General features: G+C 41.4%; 2 protein-coding genes across 2 annotated transcripts in view; one reads left to right on the top strand and one right to left on the bottom strand.

Annotated features, from left to right (window-relative positions):
* The first annotated feature begins 1,028 nt into the window (after positions 1-1,028).
* On the top strand, positions 1,029-5,536 carry SRP14 (signal recognition particle 14kDa). Its single transcript, XM_015422189.1, has 5 exons — positions 1,029-1,138; positions 2,514-2,586; positions 3,732-3,844; positions 4,271-4,303; positions 5,155-5,536. Exons 1-5 carry the CDS (start codon positions 1,115-1,117, stop codon positions 5,242-5,244), a joined length of 333 nt encoding a protein of 110 aa, XP_015277675.1. The 5' UTR covers positions 1,029-1,114; the 3' UTR covers positions 5,245-5,536.
* Positions 5,537-5,547: 11 nt separating this feature from the next.
* EIF2AK4 (eukaryotic translation initiation factor 2 alpha kinase 4) overlaps positions 5,548-16,785 on the bottom strand; it is a 64,432-nt gene continuing 53,194 nt past the window's right edge. Inside the window, 13 exon segments of the mRNA XM_015422190.1 lie at positions 5,548-6,089; positions 7,248-7,366; positions 7,558-7,602; positions 7,981-8,049; positions 9,147-9,244; positions 9,539-9,597; positions 10,078-10,190; positions 10,972-11,058; positions 13,415-13,543; positions 14,353-14,460; positions 14,550-14,684; positions 15,606-15,776; positions 16,543-16,608. Of these exon segments, the coding sequence (XP_015277676.1) occupies positions 6,032-6,089; positions 7,248-7,366; positions 7,558-7,602; positions 7,981-8,049; positions 9,147-9,244; positions 9,539-9,597; positions 10,078-10,190; positions 10,972-11,058; positions 13,415-13,543; positions 14,353-14,460; positions 14,550-14,684; positions 15,606-15,776; positions 16,543-16,608 (1,257 nt within the window). The 3' untranslated portion in view covers positions 5,548-6,031.

The raw sequence follows: 16,785 nt of genomic DNA, 5'->3' as shown, positions 1-16,785 counted from the left end.
GAGCGCCGAAGAATAGATTCTTTTGAATTATGGTGCTGGAGAAGACTCTTGAGAGTCCCCTGGATTGCAAGGAGATCAAATCAGTAAATCCTAAAAGAAATCAACCCTGACTGTTCCCTGGAAGGCCAGATACTGAAGCTGAAGCTCAAATACTTTGGCCTCTCACTGGAGAAGACCCTGATGCTGGGAAAGACTGAAGGTCAAAGAAGAAGGGGACGGCAAAGGATGAGATGGTTAGACAGTGTTATCGAGGCAACGAACATGAAATTAAGCAAACTCCGGAGCACGACGGAAGACAGGAGGGCCTGGCGTGATGTGGTCCATGGGGTCGCGAAGAGTCGGACTTGACTGTGCGACTGAACAACAAGTATTTCTTATTTCCAGCACAGATTAAACCACTGCTTGTATATTGCAGCCACAGGTGGGAACTGATCCCAGGTCTGTAGAGAGTTGCCTTTTGTCCCCACTATTTACAGTTTCCCCATATACCCAATGTGTGTGCATCTGCCAGCCATGCATCTGATAAAATGGGCCCACAAAGCCGCTGAGGGGGGAAAGGGGAAAGCTTGGCGGGCCGGCAAAGCCTCGCCGACGCCGCCAAGGGGAGGAGAAAGTTTGGCGGGCCGGTGAGGCGGGGGAAGGGACCAGACCTTCAGAGGTGGTTTCCCATTGCCTGCCTCTGCATCGCAACCCTGCGTCTGCTTGGTAATCTCCCATCCTAGTACTAACCAGTCCAGGCCCGAACCTGCTTAGCTTCTGAGGTCTGACGAGACCGGACTATCCTGCTCAGGTCAAAATAAAACCCAGAACTGGCTCAACAAAACTAGTTGTGATGTCTGTCGGTCTCATTCAGTATAAGGGAGCGAGCGCTCACGTGTCCAAACTCTTTTCTGCCGGAACTGCCACCAGCGCCACGGAACGGGCTACAGTGTCCCTTGGAGCCCTGCGGGGGGCAGCAACGAGTCACCCAACGGAATACTGTTCCCTCACCGTCAGCTGCCTAGCCTGCTTCACAGGACTTCCGTTTCCGGGCCGGTTGTGGCTGCTGGGGAGTCTGACTTGGTGTTCGTGGCTGCTGGACACTGGTCGAAGGGACCCAGGAGAAGACGACGCGATGGTGCTGCTGGAGAGTGAGCAGGTACCGTCGCCGGTTCCTCAGGCCCCCCTCCCTCCCTCCCCATGTCCGTTTGGGGGCAGATGTCCGGCTGGCAGGGAGGCAGGCAGGGACCCCCTCCGCCTCGGCGCTGGGCCGGTAGCTACTCGCGTAACGGTCGGTGGCTTCGCACTTCCAAGGCTGCGAAGAGCAGCAAAATAAAACCGAAGTCCGGTGGCGCCTTGAAGACTAACAACATTTATTCCACGGAACTTCTGGTTTTAATTGGCCACAGGACGCTTACACGGCTACCCCTAGGAAATTATTTTAAATATAGTAGCCTCTCCTCCGTGCCGAAGTGTGTGTGTGGGAGGGGGCGCTTGACAAAATGGGCTCCCTAGTCTTAACGCGTCAAGCGCTGGTCTCTCTGTCACCTTCTCTTGAAATCTGACTTGGAAACCCGAGGAAGGGACTCCTCCTTGTGCCTGGTTTTGAGGAAAGAGAGGCTGATGTTGAATCACACCATTCAGTGCTCTGGAAGCCTTTTCTCAATTAAGTTCTGGTAGTTACCATATTTTGAAAAGCAAAAAAAAGGACATATTTCTTGACGGACTACTTCAAACAGTTGACTGATCACTATGACAAATCTCATTTTAAATACCCCTACTATTTAAGATGTGATAATTACTACTAACTAGGAATATTCCTAACCCTCCAATCCAAAAAGAAGTCATTTTCATCAGTTTTTTTTAAAAGAATCCAAAAGGACACACAACAAAAAAGAGCATAGCTAGTAACCCTAGTTATGGGGATGAGAAAAATACTCTCTGCTGCTGCTCAGAAGCGCTTTCATCTTTTTATTCGACAAAATCCAGGATTTAGGCTTATCACACATTAGATCCTGTTCTTTGTGCAGCAGACTTGCATGTGCTATAGAGAGGGAAATGAAAACAGGATCATTGAAAATGCTGAAGTGAATTCAAATTCTGCAAAAATCCCCTTTACCTTCTCCCAATTTTTGACTCTCAGATACTAAGTTAACATCTTACTTTAAGTTGCTAAACACTTTGGAGAAATTTTAAATTTGCTGACAACTTTTAATTGGCATAAAGGTTTCCTAGTTTGTGTGCCCCTCCTATGGAGTCTAAATGTAAGATGGCATCAAACAGTGGTACCACTGACAGTCATCAGGTTTAAATCTGTCCATTGTTAAGATGTCCCAAGATGGCAGTGCTTAAAGTTATTTGACTTTGTTCGGGTGTGTATTTAAATGTTTTGAGCAGGTTAAGGTTGTAAAAGAGAAATCATTGTTATAGGTTGTCCTGAAACCAGACTACACTGTTAACAGAAGTTGAACAAGAACTGTTTAAAACTTAAGTTTTTTTCTTTTGACAATTCTTAAATTTTTTTTAAATTGTAGTTCTTGACAGAGCTAACAAGGCTTTTTCAGAAATGCAGGACTACAGGCAGTGTTTATATAACGTTAAAGAAATGTGAGTATTGTATTTACTACTATCGTTGCTGGGAATATTACATTTGTCAGTATGTTTGCCTTACATTTTATCTTCGTTCCTAAGTGAGAGAAACCGTGAGGCATTCAATACTGGTGTTTTCTAAAAATAACAAGAATTACGGCTAGTTTAACCAGTGAGGGCAGTGGATGGTGTATTTGTAAGCTGGGCTGCAAGAGCATCATAAGGGTTTTTCTTGCTTCCAGCTGATGTGCTTTTATCATCTGTTAGCTTTGCTTTGCTCTCAAGAAGGCCAAATAAAATTTTAGGCCGCTTCAGAAAAGATACATGGGTATAAACAGACTTTGGGTAAGAAGTGCCAAAAATGTTCAGGAGTTTAATGAAACCCTTGAAAGAGTGGGTTTTAGGCCCAGGCTTAAAAGCTTTTGTCTCATTCTCACTATTGTAGGCAAAATAGGACAGGATAAGCTGTATGTTATTTGCTGTGCGCTTGAATTGTAACTGGGGCACATGAGCTTTTTAGATGGAAGTGTGTACATTTTTGCTTCATTTTCTTCTATTATGTGGAAAGATATTTGTTTCTGAACCAGATATTTAAGGCTGCATTTGCAGGATCGGGATATGAGATGATATTCAGCATTTAGTGAATAGCCATGCATCGCCATGATTTACATGTAATGACAAACATTGTTTCAGAGCAAGCTTGGGGGATCTGCAGGTTCATGTGATCCCTCCCTCAGGTCTACCTTAATCTCTTCTAGAGCAAGCTGTTGTTTATGTCTGAACAACAAACTCTGGTTTTTTTCTCTAAACCCAATTGTGGTTTGATAGTTTGCAGTTCAAATGTAAGCACAGAAATAATTTTGGAGTCTCAGAAAAGGAGTAGGTGGATAGTGCATCCCTGAGGATTCCCCAGGTTTGTTTCTGTAATGACACGCTGGCAGAAAAAGCCACCTTTAACTATTTCAGCTGTACACATTACAGTGTAAAATTCTAAACTAGCTCTCATTCCTCCAATTCAGAATTTTTGAGAGAATCTCTAATACAGTGTAAAACTCAAAAGTTGTAGAAGTGCAGACCTACAGTTCAGCTTTTTCTTGCCATTCTTGGACCTTAAAAAACAGTCTCTGCTAGCTTGTATTTTGCATTATTTTGTTTTAATACAGATGATGGTAGGACAAGACCCATCCCACGAAAGGGCCATGTGGAGGGTTTTGAGCCTGTAGATAATAAATGTCTTCTCAGAGCAACAGATGGGAAGAAAAAGATAAGTACAGTGGTAAGCAGCCCTTGGTTTCATTCAGTAGAATCCAAATGTAAGTGATCAAAAAGAGAGGCATCCTATAGAGTGGATAAGGGGCTATCATAAGGACATCTCCATAGTTATTGCTCCCAAGTCCATAAATTTTCCAAATTGCATGCTAAATCTAAAGATGCTTTAAGAGAGTCTTTCTCAGTTCATTGAGCTGGATTAGTGTCCTACATTAGACATTAAGGGGTGGATCCTATGGAACTTCTTGTTCAAGGGCTGTCTTGTGGCAGCAGAATGGTGCTATTAGTAAAGAGAGTTCTGGAGATTCTAACCCAGTAAATTCAGCTGAAAGTAGCAATTGGTGGGGATTAATAGGTCTTGGTGAATGTGTAAACAAAACAGGCACTTAATTTCACAGTAAGGTTCTTTAACATTTTGAATGATTCCTTATAGGTGAGCTCAAAGGAAGTAAACAAATTCCAAATGGTAAGTTTATACCTGATATTACCTTTATGAATTAATTTTTAAAAGTAAGCTTTCTAATGGACTGTGCCACTGTGATGGACAGAGGCAAGTCCCATCTTAGGCTATTGGTGTGGTTGACGGAGATAAAACAGACCATCAGGACCCTTGGAGGGAGAGAGGGTGAAAGAAAAAGCGAGTTTTAAGTGTCACTTGAGAGTCGTTTAGCCAGGTTAGGGATTGACTCTTATCTACAGCTGCTTTAGGTGGAGGTGGACTCAGTTAGTGTGGTGACATGGAATGGCACTCACTGGTTTAAAGCTCACAGACAGTCTTTGTGATAATGGGGAAAGTTATGGAGCAGGGGGAGGTCTGTGGGTTGAATACCTCCCGGTATTAGTCTGTCAAGGAAGTGTTGTTTGTGTGCCTATGTAGTTGGTTGTGAATGTCTGCAACTAGCCTCCCTTCCCAGAAAAATAAACCCTTTTCTTCTTATGTTAAATCTGTCCTTCTCTTTGGTATTTAGGGAGGACAAGGTTATAACTAGGTTTTACCAAGATAGGGGAGAGGGTACCTCAGGAATACCATCATTTTCTGAGTGGCTGCCTCTGTGTGGTGCTTTTGGTTTGTGCGCCTGAGAAGTGTGATATGGGTCCATAAATATTCCTAAAAATCTTATGTACTGCCATCAAAAAGCACAGTGGTACTTCAAAGGGTTTTCCAACTAAAAATGTATTTGTGCCCATTACTGTACCTCATAGTACTTTCTACAAATGGTGGTCCCATTTAAGCATACTAGCATATTAGAAATGAAACTGCTCAAGAACCTTCATGTAACAGTGGCGTTTGTGTTAAGTGTTTATCTTCGGTTGCAGGCCTATTCCAATTTGCTCAGAGCTAACATGGATGGCTTAAAGAAGAAAGACAAGAAAAGCAAAAATAAGAAAAGCAAAGCAATGCAATGATGGAGCAAGTATTTCTCCAGTGGACCCAAATCCTCGTAATTAATGTTTACTCTTCATATCACCACCCCACCTGCTAACTGGAATCTAAGCATTGTACTAAAAACCTGAAAGCAGAGAGTCTGGGTTGTGGTAGGCAAAAAATACCCCCCCCCACACACATATATATGCACCAGAGCCATTTATTAACTACTGATTAGTTTTGTATTTGTACTGTTTTCTGGCAGAGGGGCTGTGGTTGGGTAACTATTCTTTTGAGAAATGGTTCAAAAATAAATACTTGTAAATACTCTTATACTGAATGGTATGATATCTTCCTCCAACAACTTGAGACCCTTTACAGCATTAGGTCTGGTTGCAGAGAGATGGAAGAGCTGCTGGAAACCAATTTGTATATTTAGGGCTCAGCCTAACTGAAAATAATGACATTACTTTTTGTGAATCTTCAATTCTACTAACCAATTGGCATTCAGGAACTTTGAAAACTATTTTAGTGCCCCTGGCTCCCAGTAGTCCTACTAGATTCGCAAGATGGCTTCAGTTTAGACCAAGAACAAGCAGCACGCCCAGGCGTCAAAACAGCACTTTATAAAAATGGCTTCTGTACAATACATATACGAGAAAGATTTACAGTTTCAGATAATACATAAGGAAAAAGATAAGCTGAGTACTCAAAAGGCCATAATTGTCCCATAATAATGTTGTGCAAATAGTTCTTCACAGTAACGTAAGATGTATTTGGTTCCATGTTATAATACTGCCTCTGATCCTACTGATATAACACTTGTGACTAAAACAGAATTTTGTAGTAGTCATCTCTGTAACTGTACAGGACAAGAAGAGGCACTCTGGAAAGGATAAATGAGAGAGAACAAAAAAATAATAGTTACTTTAAGCATTTAGAAAACCTGATTACAAGGGAACTTAAGTTTGCACATATTTCACCAACTCTGCATTCCTTTAGCTGATAATAGGTAAATAGTCTACATGCAGCACTTGTGAATGAATGACATTTATTTGCTTCACTTATAAACCTCTCCCTTTCTCACTGATACTCAAAGTAAATTACAACATATTTTAAATATTCAATAAGACCATCTCATTAAATAGTACAATAGGATTACAGATTTAGAAAACAATGCAAACAAAAAACTAAGCCTTATGGCAAAAAGTGGGTTACAAATTTAGAAGTAAAAATCAGTAACCTGCCCCCCCCAGGTGATCTATACAATAAACATTATAAAAGCATACTCCTGAGTTGTTCCATTATCCTGCACTTAACCCATTTTATAAAATGCCCTTCTGAACATTTCTGGTTTGGACATTCTGCAAAATGGTTGGGAGCCTTTCTGATCTCAGGCAGGCCATTACATAAGGTGAGACACAACAGAAAGTACTCGTACAGGCAGCTGTCAGTCTTACACATTTGCAAGGCAGCACCCTCAGCAGGACTTCACTTTGTGACATGAACTTTGGATATCTGAGCATAGTAGGATATGGTTTGTGGGTCCAAGGCCACGAAGGGCTTTTTACCTCAGCACCTTGAACTGAACCTGGTATTCGATCAGTAACCAATAGAGTGACTGCAGAATGGCTGTGAGATGCATACTCTGCCTTCCTATACGTACTAGAGTTTCAGAGTTGACTTCCAAGTGCAGACCCATGTAGAGTACATTACAATAGCCTTACCAAAGTCAGTAGTGAGGTGAAAGGTAATCATGTTTCTAGTGATTGTAGAGTTTGCCATAAATGCCAGCTCTGAACTGTGTTCCAAATGGTAACCTAGTGGCACCCCTTGAATTGGTGAGGACTAATGAGCAATGGATACATGGCTGTATAGTCAGACCCTAGATTCTGATTTACTGGTGACATAGGACCATTAGAACTGCATATCTACATTCAAATGATAGTTTCTACAGATTTTGTTACTGAGTGCTCTTCCTGAAAGCATCAGACTACTTATGTTAAACAGGAGATTATCATTTATTATTCATACAAGTTCTTACCTCTTTCTGATTTTAATATTGTAGATTTCATCACAAACAGATTCTAAATATTTTTGCTTTGGCAATCGTGATATCAGTTCTTTCACCGTCATATAAAATGTTTGTTCATCTGCATCACACTAAAAAGGGGGGAAATCTATTAAAGCAACTATTTTATTTTAGAGGTAAAATATGAGACCATGGCAGATACTTCTACTTTAAGGGTTGAGAAGATCAGCTTGGTCATTGGTATTTTCAATTTGGAATTGTTACAGTAGAGAACCTGAAGACAGATAATTAAAAGACTAGACTTAGAAATTCATTGTTTTACCTCTAAGGATAAGAAGTGTCTTATAGTTTCTTTTGGCAGATCTACCTGCAAAAAAATAAAAAATAAAAAATAAATAAATTATGATAGCTGAAATTTGGGGTATGCTTGAGAGGCAAGTTCTAGCTGTACCTTAAGTGAATCTTTTTAAAAATTTGGTACTCTGAAATGGTGCTACTCAGAACATCTGAAAACAGGACACATTAGACTCCTAAGTGAAGTTCATGCCCTCCTTCATGTTCTGCTTAATACTTACTAGGCCAGCTACCATAAACCTAACTGGAAAACTCAATCATTATACCCTCTTGCAGTGTCAGGAGTACAGATACCACCTGCAGTACCATCCCTGAGGCCTGCTTGTCAGTTTTGTATCTCAACATTGTTTAAACTCGTGAAGACAAGAGTCTTTAGAACTAAGTGACTTACTGCTAAAATTTCAACTTCACTTGTCTTCTGCTGCAGAGTAGCAATGCAGGTCTGGAGTCTGGTTTGTACCTGAAAATCACATTTGGTTTCATAAAGAAATTAGCATATGTAAACTGGAAGTTACTTTTCAATTAAGTACTCTTATTAAAAGTTATGCTGCTCTCAGGTCACACTTTCAATGAGCTGTTTCACACAATATACAGAAGGGACTTTCCCACAATCCATAGTACATGATAAATAGCGCTGTAAATATTTTTTTACACATACATTTGCATGGCTAACCTTTTGTGACGGATTTATGTTTTGTTAATTCTATTCTTGTACGATATAAAAATTATATGATTGCTAACAAGGAAGGCCACATCAAACCCCCCTCAAATACTATTATATGAAAGAAATAAGTTACAAATATTGTTTAATAGAGAACACCCAATGTGTGTTAGTGCTGTTCTATGGGGGAATTAGTTCAAAGGTTAAACATACATGTATTACAGTCAAAGAGGCTTTCATTCAGATGTACAGCATCTGCTTTGCATACAGAAGGCCTCTGATTGAATCCTTGGAATCGCCAGTAAAAGTATCTCAGGCAGCAGCTGTTGAGAAATACTTTTCTGTGAGAGATCCTGGGCAGAGTAGAGAAGACTGAGGGTGGATGAATACGTGGACTTAGCATGAGGTAGCTTCATATGATCTTGCCAAGCCATAAAGGAGTTGTGTCTCCAATCCACAACTTTCCTGTTTGTTTTGCCAAAAAAGAGAGTATGTCTCTTTTACTCTTGTACAAATTTCATTGCAGCAGAGCACTGAAATGCATTAGGCATTTTCCATTAAATGCCCCTTATTGGTTTTGCCTGTACTATTATTTCTAGACAATAGTGAAGATCCAAATCATGAAACAGAGAGCTCTACAGAAGAACTGTGTGCTGGAAGGGAAGGTGGCATTGAGGAATTAGTGGAAATGGAGGAAATCTAAGAAACTCTGCCTCAGTCTAATGTTTATAATGCAATCCTAAATAAAATGCTGAGCACTCACTGAAAGTCACTGCAGTTACTGCAGGTTTATCCCACTGGTCTTTCTCCTCTGGCACACATGAGCTGTGTTTGGTGAGGGTGCAGAATCAGAAGTAAATAGCAATAGAGACAGAGGGAGGCTACGTCTGCAATACCTGAATTTCACAACGCCGCCTGGCACTTGCAGACAACTTCTCTGATGCAACAATACAGACGTTTGGTATCACTGCAGTTCCATGTGGTTCAAACACACCTAAGGCCCAAAAAGGTAGCATTAATTTTTTTCCCCTTTGGTACACACACATACACAAGTACAGTAATATAAAACAACTGTTGCACTATGCGACTACCGAAAACTATTGCTGGTTTCTTGTAAAGCTAAAGACATATATAGAAAACAGGAAGTTTTACTAAAATTTTCCATTTAAAAATGTATAAACTGAAAAGTATTTTTAGTATGCAGTTTAAAAATTATGTCTTTTACAGTTAGAAGCTCTGTAGTCCAGTGTTGTATTATTATCTGTTATAATACCTATGATTTACATACCAGAAGTATTAGAGAATGATCCCTTTGGATTCTGTACTGCCAAATTATCTGAGGTTTCTCTAAAATAAAAAATCAAGTAAACCAGTCATTCTAAAGGTTACAAAATATTGCACTCTGTTCTTCAGCATTTGATAAAAACAGGACAGGAATCAAAACATTCCAAAGCCTTTCAAGTGCCTGATATCATGGCAGAATGAAATTAGGCTGTAGCTATAATAGAGACCCTGTCTATCTATGCAAAGTATGTATTAATAGTTTAGGTATCATCAAGAGTTGTTAAGCGGCTATATCAGCATACAATGTTTGGTATTTACACTTATTGTAAAATCTGTAGTTATTGAACCAATCTCTTGGCACAATCCACCTGTAACTTTGCCTATACAAAGAGCTGCACGGCATGTCGAACAGGCAGGGAGAGTTATGCCTGGTATTATACATTTCCATTATACACTACACATTTCCAACTACTGTCCTTTTTGTTTCCAACAAAATGTAAGTATTCAACCCCTCCCCCCTCCCCAGTAATGCATAACAGCTACCTGTTACTTCTTTCATCACAGACTTTAGTTCTCAGTTTCTGGGCCAGATGGTCTACTAGATCAGTCTCCAAAATCCTTTTCTCTATCTGCCTTTCCTTTTCAAACGATTTCACCTACAAAACATAGCAATTAATATTTGAAGATCCTTCTGTTTGTAAATCTTATATATTATATATATCACAAAGAAGATATTGTTCCCTTTTTCAAGGTAACCTGTCAGGTGCACTGGTAGTATCATTGCAATAGATGAAAGCCCAGTTTTGGGTTTCTGAGAACCAACTAGTGACTCCTTATCTTGAAGAGCTTTTCTCCGTGATCAAAATATTCCCCCACTGGAATTCTAACTCCCTAAACTTTTTTCCAATGACAAAAGTATGACTTGTAGCTGCAGATGAAAGGAATCTTTACCCATGAATTGCAACTTCCCTGCCTTGCCCCTTCCATTGCAGGCCAAAATGTCTCCCAAATACTGGTCCTGGGAGAAAGGGGATCCTCAGAAACAGCATTGGGGAGGTTCAAAGGTCTGCAGGAGGAAGGAGGAATTAGTAAAAATAGCCCTCCCCCGCCCAGAAATTCTCTGTGGGATCCAAACCTATGATTTCTTCTGTGCTTGTAATTAACAAGAGGGAGAGAGAGGAGTCAGCTGCTACTTTTTAAAAACATAGGGATGATGAATAGTCCAACACAGAAGAAAGCCCAACCCACAAAAGCATGAAAAAAGCCCCACAGATTCAGAAACCAGCAAGGCAATGGAAGGCAGTCTGGCTGTTCTCCAGGCCTTTAAAAAATCTCAAATTTTAACTAGGGTAGGAAAGAGCACTGAGGCAGCTGAGAGTGCGCACACACAAAGGGAAATTAAGTGGAATACAAATTGAAGCAGCCCCCAAATTTTACCTTTACATGGTTTCCTTCTTTTTCAGAGATAATAGCTAAATAAGTAATCCCAGAACATCGGCAATATTCTTGTAATTCTTCTTGGGACTGAAGAAAAATTACAGAAACAAATCAGAATAGAAAAGTTTGTATTGCACAACTGAACCTTTTCTCTTCCTAAAAGGGACTGGAAAGCCATCTATATATTCCAATATGGAAATCTGTATTTTCTCTTAGGTTAGAGCAGTACTCATGCAGGAGGCATCACATCTTTTCAAACTTCAAAGCATGGCTTTTGCATAGGCAGCAAAAGGAAGTCTCTCTCCTTATATATAAAAGAGTTTGTGTCCCACTTGGCCACACTCCCACAGCCTTTGGCTCCGGGACTTGTCATTCAGCTGGTGTGCCAATGGCTGCATCGCTGGAGTCCCGCCCACAGAGCCAGTGTCTGGCGTCTTGCGCTCAGTATGTTGGGAGCCGCTGGAAGAGGCAGATGGGACTCTGTGGGGCTGGGGATGGCCGGGGCCTCCTTCCCTCTGGCTCACGCGCCGCATTGGGAGTGGGGAGGGGAGCCCTCGCTTCACTCCTCTCCCGGTGCCCCCCCATCCCTCATGCACCCCTATGAATGGAACACAGACCCAGTGTTCCCCCCTCATGCCACCCCGGCGGCTCACCTCTCCTCCCGGTGATGCCCGCTTGATCTGCCTCCACCTCACGCGCCGCCTCCTTTGCCTGCCTCATGCTCTTTACAATGGCTGAGAGGTGGGCTGGGGGAGGAGGACTGTGGAAAAGCTGTGCGCCCACGGTCGGAGCAGGCCGAGAACCACCCAGGTGGAGGACGGGACGGCCGCCCACCGCACCACCCACTCCATGCAAGCGCCGGTCATGGGGAAGAAAGGGAGGCGGAGGGGGTGGTGGCGACGGGGCTCCTGCTGGTGGGGACGGCACGGTGGTAGTGCTGACGGTGGAGACTGCAGGGATGCGGACGATGGGGCTGCCCCGGCAGAGGAACGACATGACACGAGTGGTTGGCAGCCCAGGCAGATTACTACAGGAAGTCCTCACGTGCCTCTATACGGCCTTACTTTTTTCTTACTTCCTTACACTTTCTAGAGCTCATTTCATTTCTTTCCACAACGAGCCTTATTTCCTAGTCTAGATATAATTTAAGAGCAACACATGGATCAAAAGATCTGCACTGCAGGGCTACCCAGTGCTCAGAAATTTCTACAACCCAGGAGCACTACTAGATTTGCACACACAAAATATCTGAAAGTTAAAAAAGTGAGGGAGAAATCCAAGAACAAATAATGGTGGTGTTTGTATAAATGCAGATATCCCACTCCTTCTGCAAGTTCTTTCAAGACACCCAGAAACATTGCCACATGGACCATACCTCATGTAGATGGTGCTAGGAAATGTGAAAAAGGATTTAGAGCTTTTTCCCGAGATGACGCAGGGAGCAGGGGAGGGGTGGGAAGCAACTGGAGAAGGATGGGGGAAGCAGGTTCTACCAAGGGAGAAGTAGTGACTGGAACTTGAATGGGGGGGAGCTGAAAGGGGGGGGCAGTGTGGGGAAGGCTGATGGGAAGGCAACAGCTCCCCTCCTCTGCTGAATCCTCATGAGTCCCTAACTTATTTAAGTGTACTGCCCTGTTATAGTAGCAAGCATTATCAATTGTTTCTGTCCTCAAGGTATGGCTGCACTGCTGCCAACCCTATTGTCTCTGAAATCTAGCAAGGCTCTTCAATTAGCAGAAGTGAGTCCTGGGATCCAATCCATAGTTTCTCCTTTCCTGTGTGCTACAGAATGGCAGTGAGGTTTCAAAAAGAAAGCTGAATGACATGGTTTCTAAAATGTCACTGTTTTCAGTAGCTGGCTGACTAGTGGGCAGTGTATTGAGATGATTTTATGGGAAAAATTCAGAAGCAGCCTGAGACAGAAAATCCAAGTGGCACATCCAGAGGTTAAGATGCTGAAGCTGCAGACCAGAAGGTCTGTAGTTCAGCAGTTTGAGACCCGAGTGCCGCATGACGGAGTGAGCTCCCGTCTCTGGTCCCAGCGCTCCTGCCAACCTAGCAGTTTGAAAGCAAGAAATTGCAAGTAGATAAATAGGTACCACTTCGATGGGAAGGTAACAGTTTTCTGTGCACCTTGGTGTTTAGTCATGCTGGCCACATGACTGCGGAAGCGTCTATGGACAGTGCTGGCTCTTCAGCTTGGAGATGAGCATCGCCCCCTAGAGTTGGAATCGACTAGCTTTCAAGCAAGGGAAACCTTTACCTTTACCTTTTACAGAATAATTAAGGAGCTGCTGCTCTTTAAACTAGTACCCCACCCCGAAAAAGCTGCTGCCTGAAATGGGCTGCTTTACCCAGTCAAACTGCAAGACCTGGGCCTGTCTTTAGTTCTTAACCTGGCTCCTGGGCTCAAGACCAATATACAACTGAATATAAGAGTTACCTGTGACCCATCATACATTATTTCAGCAGCAATTCCTGAAGCCCAGAGCTTCTGGACAATATTGACGGCTCTTGCCTTTGCCATCTGGCCAATACTGACAACTAATAATTCACAGGAACTCACTGTAATCTGTCAAAAAAAAAAGGGGAAGAAATGTATCAGGAAGAATATATTGATTCTAGGAAGAACACTCAACTGAAACTGAACTTATTTAAACCCAGAATAATCAGTCTTACTCTAGTAGGAATAAGGCATACTTCCTTTCTCAACACTGTTCATATCACTGCAAGGATTGAATACAATGACAAAAACACTTCATGCTGCATGAAAGGTTTGCGTAGAAGGATCAGTTCAAGGGAAAATAAAGATCCAGAACTCCAATTCAGAGGAGGCAACTCAGATTTGTATGATGCAAAAGTGCAGCGCATTTCCTGAGTCATTTTCTACAGATTTCTGTTTTATGCAGTCTGAAGACTATATTGCTTGGAACCAGAAAACATGAGCAGAAGTCCACTTATAGAGTAGATCTTTGCCACCTTTACCTACATGCAAATAGAACAGATCTTTGCCAGATCTATAGATATAAAGAATAGATCTTTGCAACCTTTGCCTACTTGATCATTCCTGAATACCCGATCCTGAGAATTGAGAGACCATTGTGAATCGTGTGGGGATACAGTGCAGGAAACTGCAGTGAGAAGGGGAAACTGGAAAAATTCACCACCACCCCTTTCAAGTGCTAGAAGTACTCTCCTGCTCTGGTAGGTGTATGAGTGGTTTGGATTCACTCCCCCCCCCAATTTAGAACTATCACAATGATGAAAACAAGCACCACAAAATCCCAAGTTACATGTAATTTAGAGTGTACTCCCACTAATCTGTACTGTTCTTGACTATGTGAAATTCCTTAAAAACATAAAGTAGAAACACAAACGTACAGGTTCTTCCATATTCAAAACTGCAGAAGTTATTTTATCTATTGCTATGCTCACTCCAACTGCTAAAGGAACCAGGCCAACTGCTTGCAGTCCTCTGAACTGTGGAATCTAAAGCAACAAGAAGCCAAGTTACTGCACAGAAGTATTAATGATCACACCCTTTTACTGTTTCAAAAGCTATAAATTAAAACACTCACCAGATGATCGTATCTACCTCCAGCAGCAAGAATCTCAGTAACTATCCTTTGCCTGCGTTTAATATATGCAATAAACTGGAATATAATGCCATTGTGCAGTTGCATTTTATAAACCAGCCCCAAGTTTATAGACACCTGTAAGGTAAAATATTTTATTCTGTTAGCCACAAGCTGTAATAAACAGCAACCCTCCCAACCCCCCATGCAGTTTATATAGAGAGAAATGGGACAAGCATCCAAAATTGCCAACCATAAAAAAGTTTGAAAAAATAGAATTTGAGAGTTTAAAAATATTATATTAAAGTGTTCATTTTCGACACAAATTTTGTTTGTATTTTGTGGTCATCAATACACTAAAACATGCTATCATGACCTTTCAAAATAAGCCTCTTTTGGTGAGGCAGATTCCCTAAACATTTAAGCTTAGTCACAAGGCAGAATAAAAGCCACGCTCCAGAACTGAGTTAAGCCCCTCCCCTCCCCGTCCAGCTTGCACAAAGACTTGAAAGGAACTTCTCACTCATTGCAGGGTGCTAACTGTGAGCAAAACCAAGGGCTCCCCACATATTACAAGGGTTCACTAGCTTACAATAACTATGGAATGGTCTCTCAATTTTTCTCAATATGATCTGAATTTTACATGACTACATTTCACCCTTCTTGCATTTCATGGCTCTTTGACCCTGCTTGTTTGGCGTTTTTTCATATCCCCTATATATAGTGACTGCACAATGAGGATCTACATACACATCTGAAGAAATGGGATCTAGTCCACAAAAGATTATGCTGGAATAACATTCTGTTTTGTTATTTTTTAAGGTGCCATAATGATCTTGTATATTTTTGATCTGAACAAGCTGCTTAAGTCCAGACCTCCCAAAGCAGCAGCCCAAAAGACCTCAGTATTAACATACTGCAAAACATTACTCATTTCACACTTAACACCATTAGCAATTGTTCATGTTTCTTTATGACATTTAATGAAGAAAGTGATCCAACTCACAAGGAACATGAATCTAACAGTATATAATCCACTTTGACTGATACCCTACAAACCTGAAATTTAATGCCAAGTTCCTTTAACAGACTCATTGTTTCCTCTAGTTCTTTTATGCCAAGTTTCACCAGTGAGGAGATCCCAGTCTTTTGTTTTAACAGTGTATTTAACATCGGGGTTAGGTCTTGTAACTCCCCCTTCTGTTCAATAAATCTGTAGAGTCGACCAAGCTGAAAAGTTAAGGGACACATATAATTAATGGCACAGAGTGCTGCATGCTGACAGTTTGAACTAAAGGTGAAAAAAGCATAGCAGCAAGATTGGTGCAAAGTTCATGTCAATCAGGCAAACATGCATCTCAATTACTAATTTGGAAGGGAAAAAAGGAACAACCTCTCAACAGAACATCGAAAGTATGGGAAAAATGTGTTCAACCATTTGCACATGGAAACACCTTCATTTTAAAATATTTGAAGAATTCTAGTTATCCTTTTAATCACAACTAAAAGAAATACAATTAAATGGATAAAGTTCATGAAAAGGGAACACGCAATAGACAGCAAGGCAAAAGTGGACAGAAAAGACCAAGGCAAAGAAAGGCTATAGTATTTACCACTTAATATGTTTCTTCATTTTCCAAAATATGATGGGACCACTGGCAGCAGCAGAAATGTATTAGGAAGGAGGGAAATAACAGTTTCCCCAGAGCACACCATCTCTTATACTGTAAGCTCATAGGCAAAGCTTTGTCTCAGTTGAAAAGCATCTGGTATCCTTTGGCATTCAACACTAATTGTTTGCTCATGCAAGCAGTTTTTAATCCCTGCTGAGGTCAAGCAGTGATACTGTGCCCAGCCTGCTAATATAAGCAAACATCTAGTAAGCTTTAAGGGGAGCACTTGCCCCCCTTTAAGCCCCTATGGGGATGCTTAAGAAAGCAAAGAGATCTAGCACATGGTGGAACACAACCAGTCAATGAGGTGTCCGATTACTTACGCTGTTTGGAGTCAGAGAAATATTGCAGAACTTGGCTTCCACTTCTCTTTTCGTTAGCTTTTCTGTCTGCATCAAAATACAATGATACAGATTATTTTATGCTTTTATTCCCAGCTCACATACTTCCTTAGTACCCAGATCCTTAAATGACTCCTTCCTCAAAATTAAGTAGTTGTAGAAAGAAAAATATTGCAAGACTGGCAAATGGCCAAGTCCCTGTTTGGCTCTTGAGAGACAATGATT

The sequence above is a fragment of the Gekko japonicus genome, unplaced genomic scaffold (genome assembly GCF_001447785.1).
Source record: "Gekko japonicus isolate JY-2015 unplaced genomic scaffold, Gekko_japonicus_V1.1 scaffold394, whole genome shotgun sequence".
Lineage (NCBI taxonomy): Eukaryota > Metazoa > Chordata > Lepidosauria > Squamata > Gekkonidae > Gekko > Gekko japonicus.
The sequence above is the reverse complement of the archived record's forward strand: the minus strand, read 5'-3'. Positions and strand labels throughout refer to the sequence as shown.

What these genes read in the sequence shown, in the direction of transcription:
- SRP14 (XM_015422189.1), top strand. Translation starts at nt 1,115, where the DNA reads ATGGTGCTGCTGGAGAGTGAGCAG. An exon ending in TGCTGCTGGAGAGTGAGCAG is followed by an intron (nt 1,139 to 2,513) that starts GTACCGTCGCCG and finishes TTTAAATTGTAG; the next exon opens with TTCTTGACAGAGCTAACAAG. An exon ending in AGAAAAAGATAAGTACAGTG is followed by an intron (nt 3,845 to 4,270) that starts GTAAGCAGCCCT and finishes GATTCCTTATAG; the next exon opens with GTGAGCTCAAAGGAAGTAAA.